Source organism: Lemur catta, chromosome 15 (assembly GCF_020740605.2).
Source record: "Lemur catta isolate mLemCat1 chromosome 15, mLemCat1.pri, whole genome shotgun sequence".
Taxonomy (NCBI): Eukaryota; Metazoa; Chordata; class Mammalia; order Primates; family Lemuridae; genus Lemur; species Lemur catta.
The window spans coordinates 43939119-43950657 of record NC_059142.1 but is presented as its reverse complement, the minus strand read 5'-3'; the positions used below and the strand labels follow the sequence as shown (position 1 = coordinate 43950657).

The window sequence follows — 11539 nt, the reverse complement described above, 5'->3', positions numbered from 1 at the left end:
ATTATGAAATGAGGTGTAAGGGTATATGCAGTGGCGTGATCATGGATTATTTCATTGGTTTTCTTCCCTGTAGCTCTTGCTCTCCAGTGCTGAAGTCATTGTGGAACTAGTAATCTGTTTTTCCTAGAAGCTGAAGTTATCATTTATAGTCAATTTGGTTTAGTTCTTTTCCATCCTTATTCACCTGAGGCTCCTTCAGGAGAATTACTCTGAACTCAGATCTGGGTTAAACTACTTACAAGGAGGTAGATGACAGGCATCAAAAGCCACTCCAGGCCTGACAGGCTTGACAAGCTCTGGCACAGGGTGTTGGCACTCCTGGCCTCTCTAAACCCAAAAGTAACTATTAGGAACAAAAGACTCCAAGGCCCCTATCTCCTACATGGCCAGGCTTCTGACACAGCCCTTCCATCTTCCTTCTGTTCTGTTTCTTCTCTAGTTCCCAGTGCCCCATCACTTGGCATCAGGGATAAAAAGGAGCTAGGGTTGGACGTTCTGAGAACCAGCTTGGTGTAGCCTTCTGAGGACAGCTCAACCTGCTCACAAGTCCACTCTGACCAATCTCAGAACACACAGGGGCCCAGGCAAAGCAGGGTCTGGGGAGTTCCTTATCATTGGCACTTGATTTCCTGCTGGGCTAGAGCCTTAAGATCTCTGGCGGAAGGGCACAGAGGTCACACAAAGAGAATAAAAGATGCATGCACAGTAGCTCACACTGCCCTGGGGAAGCTCCAGTAGAGAGCAGTCTTAGGTCTTCCCTCTGAGGTCCTACATCTTAGTGCAGGATCTAACAGAGGGCACCAGTTGAGTAGCTTGTGCTCTAGATAAGTACAGTTCCTAGTACATAGTAGGTGTTCCAGAAATACTTGTTATATGAATGAACGACAGGTTTAGGCCATAAAACCAGCATTAGACTACACAGTACTGGGACACAGCTACATTTTTATAGCCAATCAAAAAAACAACAGTGCAACTGAAGTAGTAGAACTAAGTCTAGGGACTTGAAAGTTAACCCAGAGGATCCCAACCATTGGACACAACTCAGGAAGACTCAAGAGCCATACAATAGCAATGCAGCAACCAAGATCAATCACTGTTATTATTTAAGAGCAGTTTCTAGTACATAGGGCCTCGGGTCACTTACAATCCCCACAAGGGCCAACTACCTGAGATCAGAGTCTGACCAGCTAGGTGGCCCCACCTTGCATCCAGGAGGGTGTCAGGAGACTCATCCAGAAGGGCTCTGAGACACCAGCAGAGCTGACAAAGAGGTCCCATGGAAGTGTGGGGTTCCCTTGGTCTCAAGGCCACAAGTCCGAGCCATAGTCCTCCTGACCTGCTAGGTACTGACAAAGAGGTCCCATGGAAGTGTGGGGTTCCCTTGGTCTCAAGGCCACAAGTCCGAGCCATAGTCCTCCTGACCTGCTAGGTACCCGCCTCCTGCTTTACTCTCAGAGATCACTGCAGAGGCCTGTGTTCCAGAATGGGCTGCCACATGCCTAGGAAGGAATCCGGGGGCACGTACAACCTGGTTACTCAATGTTGTCATAGACGTGGATCACATCCTCGTGGTTGCTGAGAACCCGGATGAGATGAGCAGCCTGCTCCAGGTCGGGGTCAGCTAGCCGCACCTTTGAGTTGGGGATGAACTCTAGTGCACACGACACAGAACACAGGCCCAGGGAGTCCAGCTTCTTCCTCACTTGATGCAGTGAAGAAACATCACAAATAAACTGAGAATAAAGGAAAGTCAGGTGCTGAGGAGCCAGAATGTAATAAGACAAAAGCAGACAGAACTTGCAAAGTCCTAAATATAAAAACTACTGTAATGTATCACTGGGTTTGAGCTCTTCACTGGCAGGCACATGTTTTCAGTGTTCTGAATCTTTCTCATAGTCCTCAGTAGAGTAGGCCCTATCCAGTATTCACTTAATAAATGTTTGTGCAATATATGAACTCTCTGTCTCACCTCTACCCTGGGGTGCAGGGGAAAGAAATTAAGAGAGGCATGCCTGAAGACACCTAGTAGGGCCCTCTTGAAAGCTCACCAAACACAAAGCCTTCACACTTACTTTGAAAATGTTATTTTCTTCTTCATCTTCAGTTTCCTTGACATCCTCAGCTCCCGCTTCAATTGCCAGCTCTAGGGCACGCTCTAGGTTCACTGTTTTCTTCTCTTTGTCTTCAACTCCAACCACGATCACCCCCTTTTTGTCAAAGGAGTGACGAGCTCCCTCAGTCATCATTCCCCTAACAGGGAAGGAAATGGGCTGGAGTGAGTAAATGCCCTAGACACCCAGCCTCCATAAAGCACAGCAGTCTAATGCTATATCTTTCCCACCCAGCCTACAGAGCACACACAGACACGGAGTGGCTCTCTTCCTGAAGGAGAAGATGCAGCTGCCGCTGGGTAAGGGAACAGTCCAAGAACAGCCCCATCCTCTATTTTCTGCCCTGATTGGAGTTTGGAGAATGCAAAGACTTTGCTCATCATTGCCTGTGCCATTAAGACTCCAGTCCTGGTGGAACATTTTAAGACCTGGGTATTTTACGGCTACAGATCAGATAATGGGACAAAGATCCTCTCCTACACCTGACGAACAAGTCTTTTGGATCCTGCATAGTATAGAACACTTTAAGGGGAAATCAATCCACTAATTGGATTCTGCTAAGGAGGAAGTATGCTTAAAGCCTGAAACACAGCTAGGCATGGTGGCTCATGCCTACAATCCCAACACTTTGGGAGGCCAAGACAGGAGGATTGCTTAAGGCCAGGAGTTCAAGACCAGCCTGGGCAACACAGTGAGACCCAGTCTCTCTCTAAAAAAAAAAAAAGAAATACTACTAATAATACAACTATTATGTACCCCTAATAATTAAAAAAATGTTTTTTAATGCAAAAAAAAAAACCCCAAAACTTGAAACACCACCAGGGATCAACAGTACTTGCCTAAAGGCTCTGTCCCCTTCCACATCCCCCTAGGAACACACCTACCCATTTTTGTTCAGGATTTGTCTAATGTCCGACTGACACTTGGAGCCACTGTTAGACAATGCCTCAATGAGCAGAGAAGAGCCACCAGGGCCTCGACCCTCATACAGCAAATATATGTCCTTAGTTTTCTGTAATAAACAACACAAGTACACGTTCATGTTTCCCAATTCCCTCCCACATGTCAGCCCAGAACCACAGGCACCACAAAGTTGACTCTGCAGGATGGGCTCTCTAGGCTAGATCCTGAGCTCTTAAGTCTTTATTTTTGTCCCTGCCCTCTAAGAAGAGACCCTTGCGACCAACTTTTGAAGTAACTGGAAGGGAGTCTATCTGCCTAGACCTTCCCAATCGATCAGTCATCTCCCAACTTTGCTTCCTCCTCTGACCCACAGAATCCAACATCTGTCCCCCCAGCCATTCCTACCAAGACTCATCCTCCTGCATCCACATCCTGTAGGAAACTCTTGTGAAGTTTTAATGCTCCTAACCTGGGTTGCTGAGTACTGCTGTGAAAAATCACACACCTGGGCCTTGTCATAAGAACTGCCCAAAACAGTGTGGTCTCAAAATCCAAACAATCCAGAACTCTAGTGCCCACTTTCATCTGGACCTTCTACATCCCTTCTCATTCCTTGTCCATATATCTGATCTTCACCACTCTCTCAAAGCACCCTGTCCTGCATCCCTCCAGGAACTCTCAACTAATAACTTCTCCCTTCCTCTTTCACAAAGGAAATAAAGGGCCACTAGGTAGAAAAAATCCTCTTTCTCCGCCACGTTATCTGCACCACATCCTCCATGAAGGCAGTAATATAATGGTGACAGCACAGGCTCTCGAGTACGTCTGGTTTCAAGTCTGTTATTTTCTGTGTGACCTGAGTCAAGTCACCTAATCTTTCTGTGCCTCAGTTGTTTAAGGTTGTTTTGAGGACTTAATGAGATAACCCATACGCAGTCCTTATCAAAGTGCTTGGCCTGCAGTATGCACTCAATACCTATTAGCTATTAAGACTATTACTTCCTCAGATCCTTCCTACTTGTCCCAGAGGAAAAGGTGTCCCCTCACCTGGGCCCTACATCCCTGATCTCCCGCTATCACTATCCCCCACCCTCTCCCTTTCTACTGGCTTTTCTTCCTTAGTGCATAAACATCTGAAAAAGAAAAACAAACCCTTCCTCAACCTAACATCAGGGCCTCCCCAGCATTGTACCCCTTTTTTCTACCTCATTTCCTCCCAACTTGGCTAAACAGTCCCAGGCTGTATGGTTCTGTACACTGTGCAGCCTATTCCCAATTATGCTCCTACAACCAATAGCCAAGGACAAAGAGCCCCGAGGAGCCTCTGGATTGAGGGTATCAACCACACTGCTACCCTTCTCTCTGAAAATTTAAGGAGTTGTTTGGTGGACTTCCATACATGAAACCCGTGGAGGCTGTGATCAATAACAAGCATGTCAAACAGGACACACCTCCATTTTCAGTGCTGCCTCAATCGTTGACTTGGGCATGTGCTTGCTGCGACACACCTCTAAGATGTTGGCCAGGTTGCTGTTGAGCTCAGGGTTGGGGCCTCCCTCTGAGATAGAGAAAACAGTGAGTAAAGACATCTCATTACAGCATGGGAGAAAAAAGGGATTTCCAGCACCTCCTCCCTAAACTGAAACAGTGGCAAGTCACCACTTAGCCCTTGGTTAGTTTAGAACATTTTATTCAGTGTTTAAATGGGATATGGAGGAGAAATATTTTGGAAAAGAAGTTTCTAATTCATTCTGATTTTAGGGATAGTTATTCTGCTATGTTTCAGGGAACTACACTTTGTTAGATGAAGAGGTAAGGGACCTAGATGGTAACAATGTCTCCTGGACTTATTAATACCGCTTGCTCTTACTCTGCTATTTTGTGCAAAACTATTGAAATGCTCACATGACATTGTAATCATGCTCACTCTCTCTGCGGGTAGGGGCTGTATCTCATCATCTTTGTATTACCAGTGCCTGGCACAAAATAAACACTTGATAGTGTTGAACTTATTATCAAGAATTTAGAAGAAAAAGAAGAAAGGAGAAATACCAGGCATACGTTGCAAAGGTAAATTAATATTAATTGAGTGCCTCTTATGTTCCATAAATTACCTCAAGGTGGGCATTATCCCTGTTTTGCAGAAAAGGAAGCAGAAACTCAACACCACTTGCTCAAGGTCGTAAGTTAGTCAGTAACAGAAACCAAGTCTTCCCGACTCCAAAGTCCATGCTTTTTACAGGACTTTTTCTCTACTACTACAGATGACTGGTACTAAATAGAAGAAAAGCCTTTTTAGGGCGGTTACACAATGGAGAAAAGACATGGTTGCAAACCCACCTGACAAGAAAATGTGTTCAAGAATCCCTGATGAGGCAAACTGAGGCCTAGGTAATAGCTTTATTCAATACCCCTGCCGCAGCCTATATGTTCCTAGAGGCAACTTCAGAGGGTTGTTTGTCTTTTCAGGAGAGACACACATCTGACCTGGCTCTGTGGATCTGTTTCTATTAAGTACCCAGCTACAGACTAGGACGAAATCACTTTCACCATCTTATCTTCTCAAGAGCAGCTCCCTCTCTGACAAGCTGGTAGATGCTCAGTATCTGGAAAGGTGAGTGGGGACATTCAATGTAGGTAGATGTTTTGAGGGTTTATGAGGTGGGCAACGGTGGGAATTGGGGAAGGAAAGAAAACAGTCCAGTTCTGGGAGGCAATCGAGGCCTTGGGTACTTAGAGGGCAGCGGCGGCCAGCGATGGGTGACCGTCAAGTTCTCACCTTTAACTGCCAGGCGGATGTTCAAACAGAGTTTGGTGAAGATGCGACTCCTTTCGGTGTCTTTGGGCCCCTTGATGTGCCTGACTTTGGACCACTTATTGTGCCCAGCTGGGGCCACCGCGGTGAGGTGAAGCGTCCTGCCAGGAGCGGAGCCGCAGACCTGGGGATCGGGCTGGAAGGGCTGGGGGACGCGTGGAGGAGCCGCCCAGACACCGGGGCCTCGTGCCCACAAGCATCGGGCACCGGCCCTGCTCAGGCTGGCGGCGGCCCAAGCAGCCATTGGCTCCGACCCTGGGCTACAAGCTGCAAACAGCAGCAGCCAAGGTCAGCCCGTCCGGTCCGCCGCCGGAACAAGCTGGTCGGGACCCCGCGGCCGCCTCTGCCTGTCACCAGAGACCCAAAGGATCAGGCAGGCCCTCCCGGAGCAGCCCACCCGCGAATGACCCCGCATCGTCCCCGCGGCAGCAGGAAGTAGGGGCCCTCAATGGCGTAGCACACTTCCTTTCTCGGGTTCTTGCCAAAAACAGGTCCCCACTGCCCGCAAAGTCCGTTCCGCAGCTACACCGGCCTCGCTCCTGTCCCGCCCTTGCGCAGAGCGCTACAGAGGAGGGGTGACCTACTGTACAAGCCCTCTCGCTTGCCTAGGGAGCGCCGGACTTTATTTCCCATCATAAGCTATTAATAGTAGAGATACACCTGAGTTATGAAATTGATTTTTACTTCCAAATTGCCGTCTAAATCTGAGCAGGTCCAGAATGATAAACGTTTTGTTGTTGTAAAGGAATATGTAGTTCAACTGCCTCATATTACAAATGTTTTTTTTTGAGACAGAGTCTCGCTTTGTTGCCCAGGCTAGAATGAGTGCCATGGCGTCAGCCTAGCTCACAGCAACCTCAGACTCCTGGGCTTACGCGATCCTACTGCCTCAGCCTCCCGAGTAGCTGGGACTACAGGCATGCGCCACTATGCCCGGCTAATTTTTTCTATATAGATTTTTAGTTGGCCAGATAATTTCTTTCTATTCTTAGTAGAGACGGGGTCTTGCTGTTGCTCAGGCTGGTCTCGAACTCCTGACCTCAAGCAATCCACCCGCCTCGGCCTCCCACAGTGCTAGGATTACAGGCGTGAGCCACCGCGCCCGGCCTAATATTACAAATGTTAGAGCCGGTTCCCCTTGGCCCCGGGAACAGAAAGACAGAGTCACTGAGGCTGTAAAGGCAAAGGAGTTTTATTTATTAGTTTGAGCTAGGGTCCAAGTCCCAGAGCACCAACGCAGTGGTCTCTGTACGAACTAGGACCCCGCCCTGGGTTAAAAATAAAGTTTTTATATTTTTTTTTTGTTGGAGTCTGTTGTTAGTTATTTTTGATAAGAGACTTTTTTCCAAGAGATTCCCTCCCAGGAGATTCTCTCCCCAAGGACACTCGCCCTGCACAGCCGGCCTCCCTATCAGGAAGCCACCTGTGGTGTGGTTTTTTTTTTTTTTTAACTGCATTTGAGCATGGTTTTAGCTCTTTATTGTAACCAAGCAATAAGCAAGCAAGTTTTGTGTATAGAAGTGGAATTTGGCTGTTAGCTAAGAGCAAAAAAACAAGTCACCATTAAACAAACTAAAATATTGTTTTGGTCCTACTCTACACAGATAAAGGGAACAGCTGCCAGAGAAGTGATTTGCCCAATCATTTAATCTCTCTGAGCTTCTTCCATATCTGTATACAAGGATGTTACTACTTGCTTTACCAGCATAGCTGGAGCTTGAAGCTTGGAGCTTTCAAACAGTAAAGTCTAATATAAATAGCCACAAGTGATCATAGTAAATCCCCTAAATGCAAGACATGGCTTTGGGACAGATTCAGATGAGTCACAGGCCACTGGGAGAGCAAAAATGATCAGATGAACTTTTTAAAGCCAAATTCCCCTCTTCGTTTTCCTTCTGCTCTCCTGAAAGAGAAAACCGAGGCCACTAGGAGAAGATGGAGAAGAAAGAAACAAGCAGCAGCTGTGAAAAAACTTTGTAGTGGCTCCCATGCTGGTGAGATTAAGTCTAAAGGGCTTGGTCTGTTAGGCAGAGAAGTAGAATGGGTATGAAGTTTAAGCTTGTGCCCTCAGGGGTTAACTGGGTGGGTTCAAACCCTGGTGGTTCCATTTATCAGTGTAACCTTGGCCTTTACTTTCCTGTTTGTTTCCTCACCTGTAGAGTGGTCTTTGAGGATTAAATGAGATAATGATGCAAAGCACATAGGCATGCATAGGTTTTATGTCTTTTGTTATTTAAGAATCTCCATAGTCTCAGATCTACTAATTTTCCAGTCTCATGTACTGATGCTACACTCCTGTGGGAGAGAATTACTCACTGTATCCTGAGTACAAGCTCTTTATCATCTTTTCCTTCTTGCTGTTTGGAGTGTCCTTCACTGTATCACTGGTGAAATCCTTTTATCATGCTTCAAGACCCAGTTCAGCTGTCATCCCCTCAGTAGAACCTTCTTACAGTCCCCCTTTTGAATGTTTAGCGGTAATTAGAAGTTCATTTATGAATTTTTATTATTATCCAAGCTACTTAACGATGAGCCCAGCACTCACCTCCTTGCACTCTGCAGATTAGAAACACCAGATTGCTCCTAGTATTTCTCTCAATTCCTGTATTAAGCAGAAAACTATGTCTTTGCTGGCCTGTTTCATCTTACTTCATCTGGCTAATTTTTGTTTTTCCTTTAAGATTAAACTCAGGCATCATTTCCCACAAGAGGGAAACAGTTTCAAAAAAAAAATCTCTATTTGAGCTCAGGTGCCCTTCATATAACCCTTCCTACATGCTTGTACCTTAGCACTTACCTTTTTTATATCAAAATGTTTATGTCTGTCTCTGCCATGGTACTGAAATCTTTCAGAGCAGAGCTGTACTTCCTGTGCCCAACATAGTTCTTGTGTGTTTTTCCAAATAACAGCTTTATTGACATATTTCATATATCATACAGGTCACCAATTTAAAGTATACAGTGTTTTTTTAGAATATTCACAGAGTTGTACAGCCATCGCCACAATCAATTCTACATTTTCATCATTCCCAAAAGAAGCCCTGTACCCATTAGCAGTCACTCCCCATTTCTCCCAATTCCCAAAGCCCTAAGGCAACCACCAATTTACTTCTGTCTCTATGGGTTTGCCTCTTCTGGACATTTCATACGAATGGAATCATACACTATGTGGTCCTTTGTGACCGGCTTCTTTCACTTAGCATGTTTTCAGGATTCATCCATGTTGTAGCATGTATCCATATTTCATTCCTTTTTATCACCAATAACAGTCCATTGTATCAATATACCACATTTTATTTATCCATTCATCAGTTGATGGACAGTTGGGTTGTTTCCACCTTCTATTATGAATAATGATATTATGAACGTTCATGTACATGTATTTGTGTGGACATGTTTTCACTTCCCTTGGGTATATACCTAAAAGTGGAATTGCTGGGTCACATCATAACTCTTCTGTTTAACCTTTTGAGAAACTGCTAGACTGTCTTCCAAAATGGTTGCATCATTTTACAGTCCCACCAGCAATGTATAAAGGTTCAATTTCTCCACATCTTTACTAAATCTTTGTGGGTCTCACCATATCATCCAGGCTGGTCATGAACTCCTCATCTCAAGTGATCCTTCCTCCTCAGCCTCCTGAGTAGCTGAGACTGCAGGTGTGTGCCACCACACCCATCTTAAATTTATTATGTTTTTGACTACAGCTATAGGCATCCTAGTGGGTGAGAAGTGGTATCTCATCATTTTGATTGTATTTTCCTCTAAATAACTAATAATGTTAAACATCTTTTCATGTGCTTCCTAGCCATTCATATGTAGTATTACTTTGTGTAATTTAAAAATAGTTTATTATAAATGTTACTTTGAGTAGCAAAAAGCAGGTTAATGGGACTTATAATCATAAATAAGTACAGAGGCCAAACCGAGGTTTGAGATTGCCCTAGTCCAATCAGCCTAAACCCACCAGGGGCAAAACTATGGTCCAACAAAGTCAGGCTTATTGGCTCAATGCAACAAGGGAGACTGCATACCACAGGAATGGTAAGGTGTCTCACCAAACAAAGGAAAAGATGGTCATAGGTGAAATTTAAGTGAAATAGAGTTTGATAGGCTCAAAGGACCACAGATGAAAAGAGGATCAACATCAGCTCTGGATGGCAAAGTGGATTAATTTCTCTGGAAGTACAAAGTTAAGATAAATGTGGAATGTTGTGTTCAGAAACCCTAGCATTGAAGCTGTATACTGGGTTGGAAATCAAGGCTGCTTCTCTATGTCAAAGTGACTTAGCTCCTCTAAGCAAAACTGTAAGGCTTCATTCTCACTGATACGATTTCACACAGTAAACTTTGTCAGCCTATGATTTTAGAGAACAAAGTTTCTCAATTAAAAAAAATCACTCAGAGAAGGGAGTTGTTATGACACTTTAAGTTGCAGCGTGTTCTTGAAAGAAATATTATATCCTATTAATGGTGTAGCTGGTTTTATCTGTGTCTCCTAATATGTGATGAATGGCAGGGCAGATTTTTACTTTCTCAGCTTGAGCTAACAATTTCTTTCTCAAGATAAATTCACAGGTGACTGAACCACCTCTAGAGGACTGGTTTTCAGGGTCATCGAAATCACTTAACTAACGAGCCTTGGAAGCTAAAGACAGGCTGAAGGTATCACCAGATTAAGTTTGAATATATTGTCCAACAGCTCTCAATGAATGAGATGACACTGGTTATTATTCCAGATACTCTGCCAATTTGCTGGTGTGGCCAAGACATAACTATGTATTCACCACTTCATTTCCTCTTCCAGGGTACACAGGATGACTATATTTCTTGACCTTCCTTGTGGTTAGACTGGAACTATATGACTGGGTTTGGTGGACAGGGGCAGAAGTGAGTAAGCCATCTCCAGGCCTATCCTGAAAAACCTATCTACCCACCTCCAAAGCAACCTGGAGGTCACATGACCTAGATGATGTAGCTACAAGTTGGAAGAGGATCAACCTCCAAAGGACTTCGTGTAAAATAAACGTTTGTTGTGCTCAGTTCCTGAGACTTGGGGATTTGTTACTGCACATAGCCTGTTGAGGTAAATACAGTCAGTGTTACTCTCCCACCTTTGTCCTTTAAAACCAGAGAGCAGGAATCATCTACTTCCCGTAAAACATACATTGACTTGACTTCCTGTCTCACCCCTGTCTCAAGAGGCACTGTCTTCATTGCCTACCCTCCTAAAATGCAATTCTGATCATGACTTCCCTCTGCATAAATTTTCCAGTCCCTTACAGGAGTGTAAGGTCTAAAATATTTGCAAACCACAGAAGACTCTCCCTGGCCTGGCTCCTGCTTACCCCTCTAGCTACATTTCCCACCATTCACCATACAAAACCCCACACCAACTTGGAATTCTCTGAACATGACCATACTCTTTCTTTAGAGCTTGCACATGGATGTTCTCTCTGCCTTAAATGCCATTCCCTAACTCGTCCCTCAGGCTTTAAAATCCAGTTCAGGCATCCTAAAATGAGCAATTTGAGGGTTGTATCCCCCATGTCCCCAGGCATAGAGGAGGTATTCCATGTTTTGTTAACCGAATAACAAGTGAATGACCGAACAGGAGATAAAAGGCGATGAGTTGGACTGTCAGAGAAGTGTGAACCCCCTGCCAGCATCTGGAACATGACCACAGTGACAAAATGGGAAGAAGTGAATT

At 44.9% G+C, this 11539-nt stretch overlaps 1 protein-coding gene and 1 long non-coding RNA gene across 6 annotated transcripts; one reads left to right on the top strand and one right to left on the bottom strand.

The window, feature by feature from the left end:
* Positions 1-1080: 1080 nt before the first annotated feature.
* Positions 1081-6289, bottom strand: LOC123620587 (translational activator of cytochrome c oxidase 1). Of its 5 annotated transcripts, XM_045525955.1 has the most exons (7): positions 5794-6282; positions 4466-4572; positions 2996-3123; positions 2073-2250; positions 1632-1733; positions 1423-1499; positions 1081-1336 (listed from the first exon to the last, which is right to left on the bottom strand). In XM_045525955.1, exons 1-6 carry the CDS (start codon positions 6071-6073, stop codon positions 1452-1454), a joined length of 843 nt encoding a protein of 280 aa, XP_045381911.1. In that variant the 5' UTR covers positions 6074-6282; the 3' UTR covers positions 1081-1336; positions 1423-1451. The 5 variants fall into 5 exon arrangements, with proteins under 5 accessions (XP_045381911.1, XP_045381913.1, XP_045381912.1 ...); XM_045525957.1 differs by lacking the exon at positions 1632-1733; XM_045525956.1 differs by lacking the exon at positions 1081-1336 and having other exon boundaries at positions 1354-1499.
* On the top strand, positions 5256-10871 carry LOC123620589. Its single transcript, XR_006728909.1, has 3 exons — positions 5256-5405; positions 5484-5628; positions 10637-10871. It is a non-coding gene; the product is annotated as an uncharacterized LOC123620589 (long non-coding RNA).
* Positions 10872-11539: the final 668 nt, after the last annotated feature.

Coding starts and splice junctions, on each gene's coding strand:
- LOC123620587 (XM_045525954.1), bottom strand. CDS start 6,073: ATGGCTGCTTGGGCCGCCGCCAGCCTGAGCAGGGCCGGTGCCCGATGC. Junction 2,251..2,995: donor CAAATCCTGAACAAAAATGG/GTAGGTGTGTTC, acceptor CTTCCCTGTTAG/GGGAATGATGACTGAGGGAG. Junction 1,734..2,072: donor AAGAAAATAACATTTTCAAA/GTAAGTGTGAAG, acceptor CTTTATTCTCAG/TTTATTTGTGATGTTTCTTC.